General features: G+C 40.7%; 1 protein-coding gene across 2 annotated transcripts in view; it reads right to left on the bottom strand.

The window, feature by feature from the left end:
- LOC136872032 (probable cytochrome P450 49a1) overlaps window positions 1–22743 on the bottom strand; it is a 57344-nt gene that overhangs the window by 17639 nt on the left and 16962 nt on the right. For both annotated transcript variants that reach the window (XM_068227304.1, XM_068227305.1), the window contains exons 4-7: window positions 13231–13347; window positions 8891–8967; window positions 1490–1691; window positions 423–585 (exon numbers count right to left, since the gene is read on the bottom strand). In XM_068227304.1, coding sequence (XP_068083405.1) covers window positions 423–585; window positions 1490–1691; window positions 8891–8967; window positions 13231–13347 — 559 coding nt within the window. The remainder of the gene's footprint in view (window positions 1–422; window positions 586–1489; window positions 1692–8890; window positions 8968–13230; window positions 13348–22743) is intronic.

Genomic DNA, 22743 nt, shown 5'->3' with positions numbered 1-22743 from the left:
CAGTGTCCTATGAACACATAAGACTCTGAAACACAGAAAATTGTGTCCAAAAATACTCCTACTCGAATCGTTGCCCTCACAATTCAATAACAATGTGTATCAGGAAAATCGATAACCAAACAATGGTTCGTAGTGTGGGTTACCGTAGTCACCTCTTAGGTCCTTAACCATGGGGAACAGCTGAGTGGCCTAGTAATACGTGCACCTGACAACCAGGATGCAAGCTGCTAAGGATCAGGAGTGGGCATCTCGGATGTATTCTAAATCATGTTCCTCCTTGTGTTCAGGCTCATAACACTTGGTTAAGCAGCACTTGCCGAGGCTCTTAATAATCGGCGTGAGCTTCGAAATTTCCATATATTTGAACAAATATTTGTCAAAACTTGGAATGTTTAAAATCCATTTGAATAATCATATCTTACCGTGTCTACTCCTCCAAGAAACATGTCGAGTGCCATCACACATGCAATCATAGGATCTTCATTCTTGATGAGAAGAGTCTCCAGCACACTCATATCCTTTTGAGCGTCAGGTGGCCTCTGCATTATTCTGTTTTGGGCTTGTTTTATGTACTTCATTACCAATCTGGAAAAACGAGAGTCAATTATATCTTTTTTACTGTGATTTTAACGTATCCTTAATTAATCACAAATGTTGTGTGAATTAGATTGTTGATCTTCTTTTGTCATTTTTAACTTTGTTATGATTTTTAATTTCGTTTTGGTATAGTTTGTAATTTCTGTAGAACTTCATTATTCCAGGGAAATGATTGTTTTTCGGATCCTTGTGGTCATGAACAAGTGTTGTCAGGCGCCTCTACTTGATAAATATAAACAGGGTGTATCTAAAATACTTTTAAAGAATGCCAGAATGGATAATACTGAAGTATATGTAGACGTATATATTCTGCATCAGTGCTAATAGATTTCTCGTTGCTTATATAATAAGCTCACAAAACGTCCGATTCCTTAGAGAATTCTTCAGCACTGCAGAGAAATACTCTGTGAATGAATACCCATCTGAGGTCTGGGTGTCCTTTTAAAAGGACACTGTTTTAAAATGGAATATTCATAAAAAACTACTCAAATCATATCGATAAAAAATTGAGCATACATTTGTGTTCCAATTTTTTAAAATTAATTTTCCCTGGTAAGGTAAGCTTCTCACTTCAATGTCTCCCACCAAGATACTGTTAGAGAAGTACACAATTTTATCTAATTTACCAAGGCCTCAGGAGTGTAGAAATGAAGAATACTGCATTACATGTGTACAGCGAGCACGTTCCACTGTGATAGGTCAGTCTGTAAATTTGTGATGGGCTTGTAAATCGTGAAATTATTGAGAGGATCATACTGTGGCATCACATAATATTAGTGATACTTTGCCTACCGGCTGTTGGTGAGGAATAAGTCAGAAGTTTCGAAGTGTTGAAAAGAAACAAGTAAGTGTAGACCGTGGTAAGATATACTAGGAAAAATATACAACTTACTCATTGAAAAAATCCATGGATTCTACCATCTCTTTCCATAATTTCTCCCTTTCGGACGGAATGAGGTAAGGTGGAAGGTCGATTGTGAACATTCCTTTCAAGACGACTTGAACAGCGGTGATGAGCTTCTCAGTTTCTGAATCAGGTTTATTATTTGGCTTCAGACAACCCAGTCGAGTATCCAAAGCGATGTAGCATATTGCTGTTAATCAGACCAAAAAAGCGCAGTAAAATAAATATACGGTACATGTACATACACTGACGAGCAATTGAATTAGATGTAGCTGCCGTTTTGGAAAAATGGCACTGTGATCGCGCAGCGATTGTAATTTTTCATCTTAGTATATGATTGTGCCGTCAGATCTCGTATTGGTCATGTAACAGGTGGTGAGTAAAGGGTAGGTAAAACATGAAATCTCTGCGCCTTTCACCGCAGCCAGAATGTCGGTGCTATATGCATGGGCTATACCATTTCGGAAGTGGATCAGGCATTTCATGGGTCATCGTGTCCAGAGTGTTCCATGAGAACGTAGATTTGGGTAAAACCATTATGCCAGGATCAACCCTCGTGTAGAACAACGGGCTTTTGACCGGTGTTACTATCGGATGACTCGGAATGGTAAGAGCGGATTGACGGTCATAGTTCAACCGATTACTCGTCAATTCACTGATGGATAATGGGGAAGTGTCAGCAGCCATGTCATCCAGGACGACTTCCTCACAATGAGGTATAGAAGCCACCGCTCCCCTTGAGTACCATTGCTCACGGCACATCACAAGGCATAAAGCATGGCACTGGCACAAGAACAACACCATTGAACTTTCACAGCTAGAGAAAAATCGTATTGACAAACGAGTCGGGATAGAAATATACGCCGATGGCAGAATACGAGTACGTCGCCAAGCACCCGAGGCAATGGATTCTCTTGTCAGCAAGGTACTGATGAAGTTGCATGTGGGTGTATCATCGTATTTATTTATTAAATATAATGTCAGTTTGCACGTGAGTGTACATGAGTTCATGAGTGTATTAGGGTTATAGTTTTGATCAGTTTTTTAAATTATTGGTCCTTGACACAAAATCATCATCATCTAGGTATTCTGCCTTATGGCAAGTCTTGTCATGGGATGAACCTATTCCACTGTTGCCTGTCCTGCGCCAAGTTCTTCATGTCCGAATATTTATTTCCTTGGATATTGTACAGCATTTGATATTTTTGCCTTCCTCTTCCTCGCTTGCCTTTCACCATTCCTTCTTTCAGTAAACAGTCCCTCCTCAAACAATGATTTGCAACATACTTCGTTCTTCTCCAACTCTTCGAAATACCTCCTCATTCCTTACCCAGTCTTCCCATTTCACTCGTTCTGTTCTCCTCCATACCCACATCTCTAGTGCCTCCAATCTTATTTCGTCTTTCTTTCTCAATGTCCAAGTCTTTGAACCATACAGCGCTATGCTCCAGATATAACAGTTAGCAAGTCTTTTCCTCAAATCTTTGTTTAGTGTTCCACAAGTAATTTTGATTCTTTCTCAAAGCCTTCTTTTGCTATGACAATTCTTTTCTTAATTTCTGTCGTGCAATACATATCAACTCTGCTCAAACTTCCCAAGTACTTAAAGTTACTGACTTGTTCTATTTATTCTCCCCCTATACTAATACGACAATGACTACCTGTTCCACCAATCATCATACATTTTGTCTTCTTTTTATTAATTCTCATTCCATATTATTCTAGTTTCATGTTGAGCTTATCTAACATTTGTATCATTTCACGTTCGCTTTCTCCCATCACAACCATTTCATCAGCAAATCTTATATATTATACTCTCCTACCTTCCAATACAAACTCCACTTTTTCCATTAAAGCTTTCATTGATTATTTCTTCGAGATAGGTGTTAAACAGTGTCGGTGAAAAAGAGCAGTCCTTTTTTTTTTTGCTAGGGGCTTTACGTCGCACCGACACAGATAGGTCTTATGGCGACGATTGGATAGGAAAGGCCTAGGAGTTGGAAGGAAGCGGCCGTGGCCTTAATTAAGGTACAGCCCCAGAATTTGCCTGGTGTGAAAATGGGAAACCACGGAAAACCATTTTCAGGGCTGCCGATAGTGGGATTCAAACCTACTATCTCCCGGATGCAAGCTCACAGCCGCGCACCTCTACGCGCACGGCCAACTCGCCCGGTAAGAGCAGTCCTGTTTTACACCTCTTCCTAGTTCAACTTCTTCACTCAACTCATCTCCTATTCTCACTCTTGCTCTCTGGTTTAAATACAAATTCTTTATTAGCCTTCTATCCCTCCAATCAACTCCATGTTTCTTTAGAATTATCATCAATTTGTCCCACCTGACACAGTCAAAAGCCTTCTCAAGATCAATAAATACAGCATGAACTGAAGGAACTGTTTGTAGCAGCAGAATTTTTCTGAACAGATGGTATAATGGCTTTGAAATGTCCACATTACAATTGTTTAAGTGACACTGAAGTTCGAATCTTGGCCTTCCAAATATGGCGCAGTAAATGGTCAAACGTTTGTGAAGATCCAGAAAAGCACAAGTAATCGCCTGCAATGTTAATTTTGAAGCGTTCAAATCGAACTTGAATTTTCCATGGCCGGAGTGAAACTAAATGAGAATGAATTCGGGCACTAAAGTTTTGGATTGGAGTCGGCTTTATATGTCGGGAAAAATAATTCTGGTGTGACAGACCATTTTTTACTTGATGTCCAGAGGTTGTTCCACTGTCTTAATTAGATGTGTTTTGATTGAGCTTGTGCATAGTTTGGGAGTAATTTGTTGTAGGTGATTTCTATATTGGATGAGGAGGATGCTTTTGTGAGGATGTCTGTCTTTTCAATTGGAGGAGAACCGGTGTGTCCTCGGATTCAGAAAAGAGAGGTGTGTGGGCACTGCTGTGCTTTGCTAGATCTTACAGTAGCAGCTGTTGGATTGACATTGTGCTTGTCGTTGATTGTGTTCAACACAGCCTGCGAGTCATTTAGTATCCGAGCGCTATTATTGTTGTGTTCACACCACTCCACAGCAGATTTGATGGCCCATATCTCGGCTTGAAATACTGAACAGCTGGATGAAAAACTTTTATGTTATCCTCGTAGACAACGAATGCGCATCTCACTTTGTCAAATTCGGTGTTATTAGGTGTGGAAGAGCCGTCTGTGTAGATATAGTAATCATGGTTGAGCAAGCAGCTACTGAAAACGTAAGGCTTGAAGCTACTATGGTGACCGGATTCCAGGAAGTAACAGGTCTTCTCCAGTGTGGTTTCTAGAATTGATGCAGGTGATGCTATGTTTTTCTTTATTAACGTGAGTTCAGCCATTCCGATGGCAGTAAAGAACAGGGATTTTATTCCAGCGATGACAAGGGCTGCTTGTGTAGATATTGTGCGACAGGCACGAGAAATTCGAAGGATCATTCATTGCTGAAATTGCAGAAGTTTTTCCTTAGCCTATTTCTATTCAAGTGTAGAAAGAAACGATGAAGCACAATACAGTATTAGTGGAACAAACGTTTTGTGTTATATAATTCAGAGTATTTCTGAGTTTAATCCCCATGACGGCCTGCACGCATTAGCAGTGGCCTGAAAAAAATTATCTGATTTAAGCTTCAGTTTATTGAAATGTGACCTAGAAGTTAAAATTTTCTCCAGTGGGACCCCCAGGTATACAAGTTGATCTTCAAGTGAGATTTCCTCTCCGTTGTGGCTTTATCAGGTTTCTTCTTCACGTGACAACCGTAGACTTAGTTTTCAGCGGATTAAATTGTATCTTGTTTTTGGAACCCCAGTGAAACATAATATGTAGGCCTAGTGCTGTGCCCGCTCGAGTGTTTAAGTCAGCTTCGCTTAACAAAAATACATCGTCAGCGTAGGTAAAAAATTTGCAGTCCGTGAGGAGAGGTAGTTTGAAGATGTCATCATACAAGATATTCCAAAATCCTGGGCTGCAGGTAGATCTCTGGGGGCAGCCTTTGTTGATGTATTTAGTTGAAATTGCTCTTTCAACATGAAGTTTCACTTTTCTGTTGCTGAAGAACGCTTGAGTGATTTTGTACACACTGCTTTTCCTTTCGTTGATACAAAAATTTTGGCCACCAAGTGTTATCAAATGCACCAAATATGTCCAAAGAGATTAATAAGCCTATTTTTCGCTTCGTATAACAAGCACTGCCTCCTTTTCTCGTATTTTATTAATTTTGTTTACCCATACTTTCATTGAATTTGCTTTTGTAGAGGACTGTATTGATCTTAGTGTTTGTTCAGAGTCCTTCAGTTCGTCGGAGTTTTTTGGTGATACAACGACCACATGTTTGTTGTTGCTGCTGTGGTGAGGTTATTTGGCCTCCATCGCACTACTTCCGACTAAGTGCCTTGTTGCTTACCTGACTGTCCGGCTACATGGCTAAATGGTTAGCGTGGTGGCCTTTGGTCACAGGGGTCCCGGTGTCGATTCCCGGCAGGGTCGGGAACTTTAACCATCATTGGTTAATTTCGCTGGCACTGGGGTTGGGTGAATGTGCCATGTTCATCATCATTTCACCCTCATCATGTCACATAGGTCACCTACTGGCGTCAAATCAAAAGACGTGCACCTGGCGAGCCGATCATGTACTCGGACACTCCCAGCACTAAAAGCCATACGCCATTTCATTTTATCTGACTGTGTTGTGTGGGTTAGACTTGTGATATCCTCTCTGAAGGTGTCCAGTGTATTTATAACCTCCACTGAAACTAACCCTTCTTCACACCAACTTATATTCGTGCGTTTATCTGATTTTAGGACACTGTTAATAAAGTTCACTTTGTTTGCTGCAAACTGGTACAGTTCGTCTACATTCACAGCCATCTTTACAATGAAGTCTGTATCATCGTATGGGGAATGGTCACGTGGGATGAAATAGAAGCTCTGGTACATCTAACAGTGTCCTTCACCGACGAACGATACAGGAACCTCCTGTCAGGACATGAGCACCAGTTTGTTCATCTCCAAAATAGTGCAGGAGAACTGTAAGTGTAATAAGATAATACCCCACCCAGTTGTTCTCAAACTGTTGTTGATTGGTTCAAAGAACCTTTCAAACAACACTCCATTTGTATGATGGTGTTTGTCTAGTCCCGAAAGTCACCTGACCTCAATACTATTGAGCACATACAGGATGCACATCGCTGAGTCTACTCCGAACAATCTCTGTGAATTACGGGAGGCTGTGCAGTGATTAGGGAACAGTACGACTTAACGCTTCTGTTATGTTGTTGAGTTTCTATTAAGTTGCATTGCTATCGTCAGCGGCGTGATATAATGTGCTACACGCAGCTAGCCAATTCAGTTGCTCATCAGTGTCAAAATATACGCATGAAGGTGAATGGTGCAATTATAAAGAGGGTAATGCATTGAGTAATATGGTCTAAAACACCACAACAGTTTAATCGAAGTTGGAGGAAAACGCGCATCTTGTTGCGTTGCCTTCAGTGTGCTGATGGTAGTCACATCGAACAAGTGAGGTGACGTTACTTCTCGCCCGATCTACCGGAGACCATATTTCACTGAAATTACTGCCTGAAGACTGCACAAGAAAAGGTCACACACTTACTCTTAAATTGCGTCTGTTACGCATGTTACTAAGTATTGTCAGTTACTCTAGTGCAGTGCTGTCCAACCAGCGGCCCTTGGACTGATATTTTATGGCCAGAGATGAATTAGAAAAGTTAGAAATTCGTGTGTGAGTACTTTATGCACGATCGGTATTATAATGTATATGCCGAGGATTTTATATGGCATGTTCGATATAATATTTTGATGTAATAATGTGTAACAACGAGTGAAAATGAAGTAGCTTCACTGACTTGAAAATCCTCAGCCTGTTTCCAGTCAGTTGACCGGGTCAGGAATGGAATGAAACCCCCATCCAGCATGGAGGATAGGAATTATGCCGCCTGCCTAAGCCTGTCGCACTCCTCTGGGTCAGTGATTAATGACTGACTGATGAAATGAAATGATATTGGAGAGTGTTGCTGGAATGAAAGAAGACAGGAAAAATCGGAGTAACCGGAGAAAACTCTTTACTACTTCCGCTTTGTCCAGCGCATGGACCACGAAATTTATCTGTGGGAGGTCAGTGCATTGCTGCCTGAGCAATGGAGGCTGATAGTTGCACTCACTTCTGAGTATAAAAGAAGACTGGTTGCGTAGTAATGTGGAAACGTGTTTCCTAGCCAGTTGCAGGTGAATTTCTGAGGGTACTCAAACTTTGGTTGTTTTGTGATAGTGTTGTATTAACAACCTTAATTTTAATATTATATGGGCGAAGTTCAATAAAACGATTAACTCTTCAGTAGAAGAAAAACTGAAGCAGTAAAACGGTTCGAACTATTGCTTGAACTGTGTATATTTCAAACAGATACTTTTCGCACCAACAAAGAGGGGGATTTATAACAATTTCTTCAAGCTTTTGTTGGGAACTAAATTTCCTTCACCTCTGTGATTTGTGAATTAAAATGTCTTGTGCGTTTCCAAGTACTTAGTTATCCGAAAGTGCTTTTAAAATATCAAATACATAAAATCATGTTATAGAAACACTATTTCTAATAATTCTTTGAAGAAGATATTTAAGATTTCCACATTAAATATAACTGCAAGCATACCAGCGGCGAAAGAACTACCTCGACGTTCATATTAGTGAGTACAAGTATCTTAAAAAGCAAGTCATCTTGGTACAGGCCATGAAGGACTGTGGAGGAGTGGAAGGTAAAGACTTCCGCCATCCGTAATCTCGGCACTTCGTGGGTTAGAGTGTTTATCTCTACGCTCGGTCCTCCTTGTTCCCTGGAATTAACCTGGTACTCATTTTGGTGCAGGCTGAGTGAACCTCAGGGCCAGGTGCACCTCCGGAAGTTTTTATTTCCTGACAGTAAATCAAACCCACGTCCTTCCGGGTGAACCGAGTAGCCTTTACCGCCAGGGCTAGGCAGACCCTGCTGGTATTTGTACAATTCCTTTTTAGTTTTCAGCGTATGATTTTATTCATAATAATTGAAATTTATTTAAATGTATTATTGTGTCTCCGTACTAAATTGAGGCCTACCAGACAACTTGTATCCTGAGTATTCAAATAGCTTAACGGTTGTAGTATGAAGAGTAATGACACATTTTGAATCAGGAAAATTTAAAAAATAGGAATTTATTTGGCGATACGTTAGGACTTTGCTTTGTATCATTTTTAAAAGTAAAAATGAAATAAAATAATTAAGTCATAGAATTAATTTCAATATTTGCATGCCGCATACATTCTTAAAGTTGTAATACGGCCCTCAGTTAACTTGATGCTGGACAGCACTGCTCTAGCTGCTCGTATTGAATGCCATGATATGAGATGTATACTTACATTCTAATGCCCATCGAAACATGTGGTTTATAAAGTCATCAGGCAGCTGTCCATTCTTGTCCCGTAGATCCTTCATTCTTTGGACCGGAAAGTAAAACGTAATGTAATTAGTAACAAGTCCAATATGGCACACAATCTTTTGCACAAGTGATTAAATTGTACATAATTTTTTTCGACAAATAATTTCAATTTCATTCAAAGTACGCTCAAGAAATATCTTCATAGATTTATTTAATGGATTACTCTTCTTCTTCTTCTCTTTATCTGTTTACCCTCCAGGGTCGGTTTTTCCCTCGGATTCAGCGAGTTATCACATCTCTACCGTCTCAAGGGAAGTGTCCTAGAGCTTCAGACTCTGGGTCGGGGGATACAATTGGGGAGGATGGCCGGTACCTCGCCCAGGTGGCCTCACCTGCTATGCTGAACAGGGGCCTTGCGGGGGGGATGGGAGGATTGGATGGGATAGACAAGGAAGGGGAAGGAAGCGTCCATGGCCTTAAGTTAGGTACCATCCCGGCATTTGACTGGAGGAGAAGTGGGAAACCACGGAAAACCACTTCCAGGATGGCTGAGGTGGGAATCGAACCCACCTCTACTCAGTTGACTTCCTGAAGCTGAGTGGACCCCGTTCCAGCCCACGTACCACTTTTCAAATTACGTGGCAGAGCCGGAAATCGAACCTGGCCCTCCGGGGGTGGCAGCTATTCATACTAACCACTACACCACAGAGGCGAACTCATGGATTACTCACTTATCTAAAATTATTTTCGCATTGAAATCAATCTGAATGACATGGATATAGTCTTAGAGAAGGGAACCCCTCCTGCACAAGGTGCTACGGCTCTGTTTGGCATTGGCCTGCCAGGCAACCACATCTTAGCCTGAAGGCATGCAGAGTAACGGGATTAGCGTGGTCAGCGCGAGGTAACGTCTTGGTCTTTATTCTTCCTTCCCAGACCGATGGCCATTTTACCGTCAGATAGATCATCAGTTATTCTCAAGTAGGCTGAGTGGAACTAGAACTCGGGACTTCTAAGAGGAAGACTCGTTACCCCTATAGCGCAAGGCCGGCAGGGAAGGAATAGAAGACGAAAACAGATATAAAGCAGTAATGATGAAATGCAGTCGAAGTCAAATGACGCAGGAAAAATGAGAGTAGGAATTGGAATAGATGCAGTAAATGTTGTTACTGGCGTACTAGAGAAATGTCAGAGGGAAGGAGAAAACAGAGTATGAACCGGAATTCTCAGATTATTCCCTCTATGGGTGTGGGTGGTATAATAACACGTTCGGTAAACCTTGCCTGCCTTAAGAGGTGACGAAAAGGGTCTGGAAGGGCCCAAAGGGCTCGTCAACTCTGGTTCTTTCCCGACCCCGATGGTATTACGTGTGGTGGCCTAGAGAGTCTTTCATTTTCTCTCCCTTCGTGGCCCTGATCATCCTTTGGCCGATGCCTTCATTTTTCGAAGTGTCGGACCCAATGCTAATTTTCTCTTTGATTAGTGTTATTTTAAAGGATGGTTGCCCAGTTGTACATCACCACCACCAACACCACCAGCGCCTTCTAAGATTTTCCTTTTCAGGGCACTTTGCTTTACTTAATTTTAAAGAGCCATATGGTACATAAATGAACCACGTGGAACACTGCGACACTTCCAGTCCGTTTCAGAAAGATTTCTAATTCAAAGAAGCCTTCCCAATAAAACACGAACCTTAGGGTAGAATATATAAATCACTGGAACTCTCGAGATAGATGTCCATCACTTGTGACTTTTCAATAATAATTAACGTATCTGTGTGTTTATATATTTTTCCGTCACACCCATAGAGAACTACTGGTGTATAGACTAATGAAAACAAGCCCTTTCTTCAGAAAACTGTGCACGCGTAAATTTTATATATACACGTTAGAAGAACGTTCCTGCTGGCTTTCCCGTGCAGTGTAGCACTGTAAAGGGTGGCCCGTACTTATACAGAGGTTTGAAAATGTTTAGACTCAAAGGAGGGGACAAAAATTAAATTGCATTAGTTTTAGTCTTTGCCCTCACTTGTCCTTCTAATTTGTTACATGGAACTCCCTATATTTCAGCCAAATATTCATTCTACTAAAATATTGCATTATTCATAATTTTCAAAATATTACGTTGAGATTAAATATTTCTGTTTGGTCTGTTGCTAAGTCTACATCAATTTCCAAGAGTTGAGTTCATACAGCATCATCATCTGCTTCTTATTCTTCTCCTTCTTTTCTTCATGGGGCCTCTAAATATTAGTTCCTAATTAGCGTCGACCTCTAAGATCTTTTGGTACTATACTTTTCCTTCATTCCCACCTAGATATACCTGCTCCCTTCACCAAGCTGTAGGTTGTTCTTATTGGGTCTTCTTGGATTTTTTTCTCTCTCTTCACCTGGTAGTCATAGAGTGGAGAATCTGATTCTACCCAGCGCCTCATATTCGAAAAGTATGTGTTCAGCTGATTCCTCTGCTTTATTTCATTTTCTACATATATTGTCTCTTATTACTCCAATTCTATGTAGGTGTTTTTACAGATGGCAGTGTCCTGTCGACAGTCCTACTACACATCTTATATTTTCTCTGCTGAGTTTCAACATTTGAGTTCGTACATAGTACAAAGCGCAGTGCAGCGAATTATACCAGCGCTAACGTAAAGCAAAATAGTACAGAACCAGTTCATCTAATTCCACTTTATGTAATTACACTGAAAAGAGAAATTTAAAATTCTCAACACTGGAATTTCATGTTGATAGAGGAGTCTGTTAACTATCATATTGTCACTGATATAATTGAAAGAAAATGTAACTTGTGTTCTGTAATTAACTTTAAACAGACAACTAGTAAAACGTAAAAGAGCTCCACTGCAGCACAGAAAGTTATTTATGTGCAGGCAAGTAATAGCTAATGCGACAATGGTAGTATTAAAAAATGAGTGTTGAATCTAATCATTTTCATACCTGTGTATGTACGATATTTATGATTATATTGCACAATTTCAATACAGTTACAGAATCCATTGCACACAATTATACAATGGAAAAGATCACATAAATAGGGTTAGCGTCCCAATGCCCGGTCTACTGTGCGTCCGTCGAGGTCTACACACGCTTCCAAACTCAACTTCACATTAACTAAAGCCCTTTGACACCATGTCCACAGGAATGCTGTTGAATTCCACTGTTATTAAAGTACGAAGTTCTTGACCCTATAACGGTACACCATGTCTTTCAGGTAACTCCAAAACAATATATATTCTGGGCTTAAATCAGAGGATCGGGACGTTCATTCCAAAGGTCCTCGTCTGCCTATCCACACATCTGGAAAGTGTTCGTCCGGCCATCCCTGAACTGTGCGAGCATAGCGGTGTGGGGAACCCTCCTCCTGCCACGATATTGTGTCCAAGTTGTTTCATATATAAGAATACTAAAACCAAACCAAACCCCATGGCACTACAGCCCTTGAAGGGCCTTGGCCTACCAAGCGACCGCTGCTCAGCCCGAAGGCCTGCAGATTACGAGGTGTCGTGTGGTCAGCACGACGAATCCTCTAGGCCGTTATTCTTGGATTTATAGACCGGGGCCGCTATCTCATCGTCAAATAGCTCCTCAATTCTAATCACGTAGGCTGAGTGGACCTCGAACCAGCCCTCAGGTCCAGGTAAAAATCCCTGACCTGGCCGGGAATCGAACCCGGGGCTTCCGGGTTAGAGGCAGGCACGCTACCCCCACACCACGGGGCCGGCATATAAGTATACTACTACCGAATATTTTCACTCCTCCCCTGAAGGGGGAGGCGGGCCTTCTGGACGGAGTCGCCGTCTCTCAGGCCAAGAGATTAGTATTAGAGAAGGAGATGTTCGGTCAAGGTGAGGGGGTTAGCGGCCGTAACCTGTACCAGGAACTGTCCCGGCATTCGCCTTAGAGCAGGAGAATGGAAAGCCACGGATAACCATTCTCAGGACAGCCGATGGCGGGTACCAGCATCTCTCCGTCTCTCGAGTACAGAGGGATAGAGCCGAGGTAGAGCCGTGGCCACCCCTCCTCCGCTCGGTTGCCTGATCGGAGTACAGAGCAGTCGAACCACGGACAAGCAGTAGCCACTTGTGTGCCGAGACCAACTCTGCATCCACCCCTGATGATCCAAAATAGCAGCAATTTTTTCTTACATTACTGAAATTTATTGTATATGTAAATACAAATTGTAGATAAACTTACTTTTTATTTCAATCTGTATCTAATTGTTTACTCTCATTTATTTAATAAATATTGGTAAAATAACTGGATAAATATGAAGAAATGAAGGAAAGAATAATTTCAGGCTTACCTCTCAAGTAATTCCTTAGCAACGCTGTCTATTGGTCCTGCATAACTCTTCGTATTACGTGGTTGCATCATAGCCGGGTTGACGCTCATCCTAAAGTTCTGCCATTCTTTACCTTGGCTGTAAAAAAATATTATATTAACTCGCGGATGAATGAGCTTTCACTTCGTGTTCGTGAGAGGTGACGGTGATGATGATGATAATGATATGACTAGCTTTAAGAAACCTCAACAGGCCATGGACCTCAACATTTCCGTGGTATACAAGCAACTGCTATGGACCTTTTCAAAAATAGCACAGAAATAAGCAGGGAATCGAATTACAACTGCCTTTGCGAGAAGCTGAGCCTCCGCAGAGGTCTCCGCCGCAAGCCACGTGCTCTTGTTAGTAAACAAAGCCACGTGCTTTTATGACAGCCACGTGCTTTTTTTTGACAGCTATCATCCGCCATCTTGCATCGCTAACCTCAGTGCCGCCATCTTGACGGGGCAAAACCTTATAGTTACCAACTTCGACAAGTGGTAGCGGGCAATTTGAAAAATTCCGCGTGCTTTACAAAGCCATGTGCTTTTTTGACAGCTGTCATCCGCCATCTTGCATCGCTTACCTCAGTCCTGCATTCTTTACGACAATAAACCTTATCGTGGTATCGGGCAATTTAAAATCCACGTGCTTTTTGACAGCTGTCATCCGCCATCTTACATCGCTAACCTAGTGCTGCCCTCTTTCCGGTACTAAAGTTTACGAGTGGGCAATTTAAAAACCACGCGTTTTTTGACAGCTGTCATCCGCCATCTTGCATCGCTAACCTAGTGCTGCCCACTTTATTGTACTAAACCTTACCGTAGTGGTGGATAATTTAAAATCCACGTGCTTTTTGACAGCTGCCATCCGTCATCACGCATCGCTAACCTCAGTGCTGCCCTTTTTACGGTACTAAACCCCAACCTGGTTGTCGGTAATTGAAAATCCACATGCTTTTTGCTAGCTGTCATCCGCCATCCTGCATCGCTAACCTCAGTGCTGCCCTCCTTACGGCACTACCTTTGAAATGTGGTGGCGGCAATTTCCACGTACCCTTTTGACAGCTGTTATCCGCCATCTTTAATTAACAGAGCAAACGAAGCCACGTGCTTTTCTGACAGCTGTCATCTGCCATCGTGCATCGCTAACCTTTGTGCTGCCCTCTTTAGCTACTACATTTGAAATGTGGTGGCGGCAATTTCTACGTGCTTTTTTAACCAGCTGCCATCTTTAATCAACAGAGTATCGTGCTGCCATCTCTACGGCACTAAACCATATCCTTATGCATGCGGTGGAGGGAAATTCAAAATTCCACGTGCTTTTAAAAGTCACCTGCATTTTGACAGCCGCCATCTTTAAACAACAAAGCATCGTGCTGTCATCTTTACGGTACTACCTTTGAAATGTGGTGGCGGCAATTTCTACATTTTTTTGACATTGGTCATCTTTAATCAACAGAGTATCGTGCTACCACCTTTAGCTACTGCCTTTAAAATGTGGTAGCAGGCAATTTGAAAAATCCACGTGCTCATCAAAGCCCCGTGCTTTTTAACAGCTGTCATCTTTAATCAACAGAGCATCGTGCTGCCCTCCTTCCTACGAACTTAGAGTCAAAGCAAGCAGCCTCTCCGCTACTAACGAAAGTGACTTAGCAAAAATATACATTGAGCGATTGCGCAAGATGGCACCGGCTCTTATGGAGAAAGCTAGCTTAGAGGTTACTGCACAAGATGGCGGCTATGCACAGGCTGTTTTGGCCTTCTCCTCTGTTAAGGCATATCTCTATCGAACAAGTTTAAACATGCATCGCGAAGAGTAGAATGAGCACGTGCTGCAGCGATGCATGTTTAGACTTGAACACATACTGCCGTTCAAATCATATTACAACAAGTGTTGAGAGCACAAAAATCGCATACTATAGTTTGATGTGGTAGAACATTGCATTGCAAGACTAGAATCGAACACTTTTCAGAGAGATCTATGTGCTTTTTTTTGACAAGCTGCCATCTTGGATCAACAGAGCACCGTGCTGCCATCTTTAGCTACCTACCTTTGAAATGTAGTGGCGGCAATTTGAAATTCTATGTGCTTTTATGACAAGCGGCCATCTTTGATCAACAGAGCACCGTGCTGCCATCTGTAGCTACTATCTTTAACATGTGGTGGCGGGTATTTTTAAAAATATCTACGTGCTTTTCTGACAACTTTCATCTTGAAACAATAGCGGCTATCATAGGCTGTTAAGACCTCCTCCTCCTCCTCCTCTACCTCCTCTTCCTCCTCCTCTGTCAAGGTATAGCTCTATCGAACATGCATCGCGAAGGCAAGAGTGTGCACGTGTTGCAGCGATAACATTATTGTGCATGTTAAGACTTGTAGATTACAAAATAAATGATTGAAACATAACAAGACTAGAATCAAACACTGTACTCGATGTCGTTAACTTCGACATGCGTTCAGAACATTATTTGATGTGTTCAGATCACTAAATAAGTGATAAAATCATAACAAGACTAGAATCGAACACTGTACTCGTTACAACATGTGTTTAGAACATGTCAGGTGATACCTTTGTTTTAAGATCAGATTACAAAAGAAGTAATTGAAACATAACAGGACTAGAATCGAACACTGTACTCGATGTCGTTAACTTCAACATGTGATCAGAAGATTGTTTGATGTGTTCAGATCACTAAATAAGTGATTAAAACATAACAAGACTAGAATCGAACACTGTACTCGATATCGTTAACTTCAACATGCGTTCAGAACATTAATTGACGTGTTCAGATCACGAAATAAGTGATTAAAACATAAGAAGAATAGAGTAGAACACTGTACTCGATACAACATGTGTTTTGAACATGTCAGGGGATACCTTCGTTCTAAGAAGATCAGATTACAAAAGAAGTGATTGAAACATAAGAAGACTAGAATCGAACCCTGTACTCGATGTCGTTAACTTCAACATGTGATCAGAACAGTGATTGATGTGTTCAGAACACTAAATAAGTGATTAAAACATAACAAGACTAGAATAGAACACGATACACGATGCAACATGTCTGGCGATACCTTTGTTCTAAGAGAGAAAAAAATAATAAGACTAGAATTCTGAAGAGCTTGCGCAAAATAGCGGCTGTTATAACCTCCTTTTCCCCTACCTGCTCTGTCAAGGCATAGCTTTATGTCTCTATCGAACATACAACGCGATCTTTTGCATAAGGCAGTGCACATATTGCATAGATAAAACGCTTAGTAAACGATAATATGAATATGGCAAAAGCACAACTTCAATGATTTGCCTAGTACAAAAATCAAAACCTACGGAAACACACCGTACACATATCGCGTAGCTAACTCGCTCAGTAAACGATAATATGAATATAGCAAAAGTACAACTTCAATGATTTGCCTAGTGCGAAAATCAAAAACTAAGGAAACACACTGTGCACATATCGCGTAGCTAAATCACTCAGTAAACGATAATGCGAATGTAGCAAAAGTATAACTTCAATGATTTGCCTAGTACGAGAATAAAAAACTATGGAAACACACTGTGCACATATCGCGTAGCCATCTCGCTCAGTAAACGCATCGCAAAGGCAAGAATGTGCATATGCTGCGGCGATGACGTCACTGTGTATGCTAGACGTGAACACATACTGCTGTTCAAAACATATTATAACTAGAATCACATACTAATGTTCGATGTTGTAGAACACTGCATTGCAAGAAGAGAATCACTGTTCAGAAAAAAATATTCTCTTCTCAACATACCTACTAAGCTGCTCTCCTAAGACGATAACATACTTACGAATCTGCTAAAACCTTTTTTCTTGACATACTACTTACACTCCTTCGCCGAGTATTTAAGAGGAAGGAGCGGGAGGAGGAGGAGGAGGAGGAGAAGGTAATACCAAATCTGAAATAAAAGAATATGCTAATTCTACATTATTTATTTACATCTTGTATGTATATGTTTTATCTTGAATCGTTTGCTGTAGTGATGTTCGTGTACTTCTCCCCTTCTTAATGCAATTCTTCTATGTCCATGTTTTTATCTTACAATCTTCGAGTAACTTTCCCCTTCTTATGTGTACAAGTTTTAGTTGATGCTGTACCCCATGGAACACCGATAAGGAAATTACTATCCTATACACGTTTGAGGAAGCAATAAACATTTATTTTGATCGATCGTATACAAATAGTGTTTGCGTAATTGAATCTTTCTTGCTGCATTTCTAGAGGTAAGTACATCGCGAGGTGTAAAAGGCTAACGTACACCTTTTACTTTTTTAACAGATTGTGAATTTTGAGTGTTATAGACATGCAATAGTCAAGAAACCGATTAAGCAAAACGTGCTAATATGAAACGTAACAAGAGCAACAAAACGCATGCTTTCTCAGAAAAAAGTTCAAGCTGCGGAATGTTTTATTGCGAATATTAAAAACCCTAGGACACGTACTTAATGTTTTTTCTAACACTCGCATGACAAAATTCTGGCAGTACAATACATGCTGCAGCAAAAAATGCTATATCCAAAAAACCGACCGATAAGGAAAAAACTTAGAATATTTGATAGTGAATATTGAAAAACAACACTTGCTGATAACTTGGTCTGTCGGATGGGGACCGCCAACAAGGGCAACCGGTCGTTTTGAGCTGATTATTAAGAAAATTGCATTTCGTATAACACACTGGGTAGAAATACTTCGAAGTTCTGACAGACGCACAAAATTCTTTCATCAATTTTTTTTGTTTCTTTGCAGTTAACAAACCCATATCGAAGAAACCAATCTATAAGAAAGTTATCTTGAAGCTGCACTCAAAAACCGACTAATTAGTTATTTGTTGCAAGACTAGGGTTTAGATTAAGCGCTATATGCATAAACAGCAAATTTTTCTACAAAAACATTATAGCAAAGAATTTCGATCTAACACAATACGCGAAAAAAACATCTATGTATAGTTTCCTAATTTATTACGCATCAACAAAACTAATAACACAAGATTTGTTCTCTATTCCGTGATATATAATGCAAATAGAACGTTGATTTAGTTCTTCTACTTCTAAATCAGTTAGCACACTAAATCTATGGGGTAGAAAAACTTGAAAGTCCTTACAGACTCATAAAATTCTTTCACCAAACTTTGTTTTTAATCTTCGTAGCGAAATCTCTTTAAATGGCTGATATAGCGGTAGACTCGTCAGCGGCTTGGTCGTTGGAGTTGAAATATGACCTACCTGGTTAATCTTCTCCATGGTTTTTCTACAAAAAGCGGAATACTATTTTTTAGATTAAAAAATCAATGTAAACATATAAGATCTATCAAAAAGAGATCGAAACATACTTTAAAATGTACACGTTGCAGACTGCAAACTGTTACTCGGATGAATAACGATAATTCTTAAAATGTGCACGTTGAAGCCTTTCAAACTGAGACTCGAATAAATGTCAACGATAATTCTTGATGTACCTAGACAAAACAAAAAATATTAATGTATGTCTGTAGCTTGAACGTAGCGTTAGCACTTGCATCGCACATAGTGATGATAGGATATGAGAGGGCGAGTCGGATCGTCAACAGCTAGCCTGTTATGAATATCGTCTAACTGCCTGAAAGTAGCGTTAGCACATACCTATATTTGCACACCGCACTTACGTCACACATAGTGATCATAGGATAGGAAAGGGCTACAAGTGTTACTTGGTTTGTCAACAGCTAACCTGTTATAAATATCGTCCGTCTGAAGGTAGCGTTAGCAAATTCTCATGTTTACATACAGCACTTACCTCGCACATAGCGTTGATAGGATAGGAAATGGCTACGAAAGTTTGTCGGTTCGTCAATAGGTAGTCTAGCCCTTTTTTACTGAGTTAAAATACATGCAACTTGAAGATCTTCATCACCTAGCGTAGAAGCATTGTGTCACACATTTTGATGATATGTTAGGAAAGGGCTACAAAAGTTACTCGGTTTGTTAACAGCTAAAATGTTATAAATATTGTCTAACTGTCTGAAGGTAGCGTTAGCACATTCTTATGTTTACACACACAGCACTTGCATCGCACATAGTGATGATAGGATATGAAAGGGCAAGTCGGTTCGTTAAAAGCTAGCCTAGCCTTCTTTACTGAGTTAAAATACATGCAACTCGAATATCTTTATTATCTAGCGTAGAAGCACTTGTGTTACACATTGTGATGATAGGATAGGTAAGGTAGGTAAGGGTTTTTCTGCCCGAAGGCAGGTCCGAACCTCCGCAGAGGTATTCCTGAGCCGGAGTTTACGTGCGGTAGGGTGGCCAGTTCCTTTTCGCTCCTCCATTCCCTTACCCCCCACCAACAGCGCGTGGCAACCCATCCAACTCCAGACCACGACCAATGTTGCTTAACTTCGGAGATCTCACGGGATCCGGTGTTTCAACACGGCTACGGCCGTTGGCGATAGGATAGGAAAGGGCTACAAAAGTTACTTGGTTTGTCAACAGCTACCCGAGCTATCTTCACTGAGCTAAAATACATTCAGCACGCTGACCTTTATTAGCTAGCGTAGACGTTGCATTCGAAAAAATGCAAACACTAACCGACAGTTTAGGCGTAGCTTAAGATGTGCAGATGAAGAATGCCTACTTGGATAATGTTGACAACAGACGATTAATTTCTAAAAAACAAAGAAAAAGAAATCGTAAATAATAATAATAATAATAATAATAATAATAATAATAATAATAATAATAATAATAAGAGTATTCAAAAAATCTTACAGTACATCTGATTTTCTGAAGAAATTCCGGAGGATTGGAAATGTGCATTGATTCACCCACTTCACAAGAAAGGAGACAAATAAGATATTAATAACTACAGAGGAATTTCTCTCCTCTCACTTGTATATAAAATGTTCTCTAAAGCTCTACTTAATAGATTAGAGAAACAAACAGACCACCTGATCGGAGATTATCAGGCTGGATTCCGAAAAGGGAGATCCTGCGCAGAACAAATCCTAAACCTAACGACCATACTACAGATTCGCAAAACCCAACAAACAGTAACCACCTTTGTTGACTTCAGAAAGGCGTATGATTCCATAGACCGGCAGACCCTGTTCAACATACTAGAGGAATTTCAAGTCGACAGGAAAACGAGGGAATTGATTAAACAAACTCTGACCAACACAACATCAAAAGTTAAGTTCTTGGGAGAAATTTCTGAACCATTCGAAATCTGAACTGGTGTCGACAGGGAGATGTACTATCCCCACTACTATTCAATTTAGTTTCGGAAAAAGTGATTCGTGAATGGAGAAAAGAAACTAAAAGTAAAACTTTGGCAGACTTCTTAAAGACAAAATTCACCTTGATTGCTTAGCTTTCGCAGACGACCTTTCGATCCTTTCGAACAACAGACAAGAAGCAATCCACTCCATAGAAAAATTGCATGAAATAGCCGCATAAAACGGACTTAAAATTTCATTTGAAAAGACACAGTTTATGGAAGGAACTAAATCAAGATCCGACAATCAACCATTTATCCCCAAATATGGAATAATTTCACAAGTAGACAAATTCAAGTATCTAGTTGAAATTATTCAGCCAGCAGGGTTAACTGAGGAAGCTAACAAGGAAAGAACTGCTAAACTGCAAAGGGCTTACAAAATCACATGGAACAGATACAACATAAATGTATATCAAAAATGCAAAATTACGACACTACAATACAGTCATCAAACCAGAGGCACTTTATGCATCTGAAACACTGATCATTGGCGGCAGGTCACAAATGAAAAGCATTGAGAAACAAGAGAGGAAAATTCTCAGAAAAATCCTAGGACCAAAGTTCGAAAATGGAATTTGGATGAAAAAGAAACCACACGAAATTTTTCAGTTCACAGAAAAATCACAGATACCATCAGAAAGAGACGACTAAAATTCTACGGGCACCTACACAGAATGGATAACAACAGGCTAACAAAGAAAATTCTAAATCTAGCTCTAACCCTGAAAAAACGCAAAAATTGGTTAGCAGAAATTCATGAAGATCTACAAGAAATGGTATTGAGGACGAAACCATTCAAGATGGAATGAAATTTAGAAGCTTAGTAACCAAACATAAATTTGCAAAGAAATCAACAAGAAAAATGCACGCTGGACAGAAACACGCAGAAAGGAACACATTGAAAAAATGAAGAGATATTGGGAAGAAAAGAAGAAGGAACATTGTGCAAAATAAGTTCAAACGCGCTCCACAGTTGGGCACAACGAATCAAAAAATAATAATAATTATAATAATTATAATAATAATATTCAAAGAATTATACTTACCTTTTTTTAGCAGATATCAATCTCGACACTCAGCTTCGTTGAAGGTATGAGAATACAGTAATTTCCTTATATGCACACACTTTACACACACGGGGAACTGCAACTGCCATGCGTCACTACATCCGGTGGACTGCGACTTGTTACCAGGCAGCGAAGCAAAATGCATATGCCTGCAGTACAGTTGTAACAAAAGTTTATGCACTGACTTTCTAAACGGTCGGGAAAAACACAGGCCTTTAAAGTAAGCAGTAGACTAAAGCCCTTCTTCCCTCCCATGTTAGTATCCCAAAAACAGTTGTTAACAAGGAGCGACGCTAAGTTAGCAACAACGGGCTGTAAAGAGGCGGTATCAACTACGGTATCCCCTACTGGATCGAACCGGCTATGTAAACAACACAAGAGGCCGAGGTGTCGGAATTTAGTCCCTCAAGAGTTATACTGACAAGAAGCTGACGTATTTGAGCACTACCGGACTAAGCTAGGATCGAACCTGCTATGTTGACAACACGAGACGCCGAGGTACCGAAATTTAGTCCCTTAGGATTTCTGCCGGTAAATTTACCGACATAAGGACGAACCAACGGACTGAGCTAGGATCTAGCCTGCTATGTTACGGTCAGAAAGCCAGCGCATAATCCTCGAGCTCTGAACTTGGGGAGTGTAGACGGGTCGTTGTGCTGAGTTTTGCGATCCTCGGGGCGCTGAGCTGAGCAAAAGGAGAGGGAGCCGACATCTACGGTATTCCCTGTCCGTCCCTCAGGAGTTCTTCTTAAATCTACCGATATGAAGCTGAGCACCTTCAAATACTACCGAACTGAGACAGGATCGTACCCGCTGTTTTCGGAGACGCTCAGGTGCCAGAATTAACCCCCTCAAATGATCTTTGTAAATCTACCGAGCACCTTCATATACCATCGGACTAAGGCAGGATAGAACCTGCTGTTTTCGGAGACGCCGAGGTGCCGGAATTTTGTCCCTCAGGAATTCTCGGTAAATCTTCCGAGCACCTTCAAATACCACCGGACTAAGCCAGAATCGAGCCTGTTATGTTAACAACACATACACCTTCAGACTGATCCAGGATCGAACCTGCTATTATAGAAGGCCAGCGCCTAAACTGTCTGAGATACTCAGCCCGGCCTGGCAAGAAACACTTTCGGGCCTA

The sequence above is a fragment of the Anabrus simplex genome, chromosome 4 (genome assembly GCF_040414725.1).
Source record: "Anabrus simplex isolate iqAnaSimp1 chromosome 4, ASM4041472v1, whole genome shotgun sequence".
NCBI classification, from domain to species: domain Eukaryota; kingdom Metazoa; phylum Arthropoda; class Insecta; order Orthoptera; family Tettigoniidae; genus Anabrus; species Anabrus simplex.
Note: the sequence above shows the minus strand (reverse complement) of the source record. Positions and strands in the feature narration are given on the sequence as shown.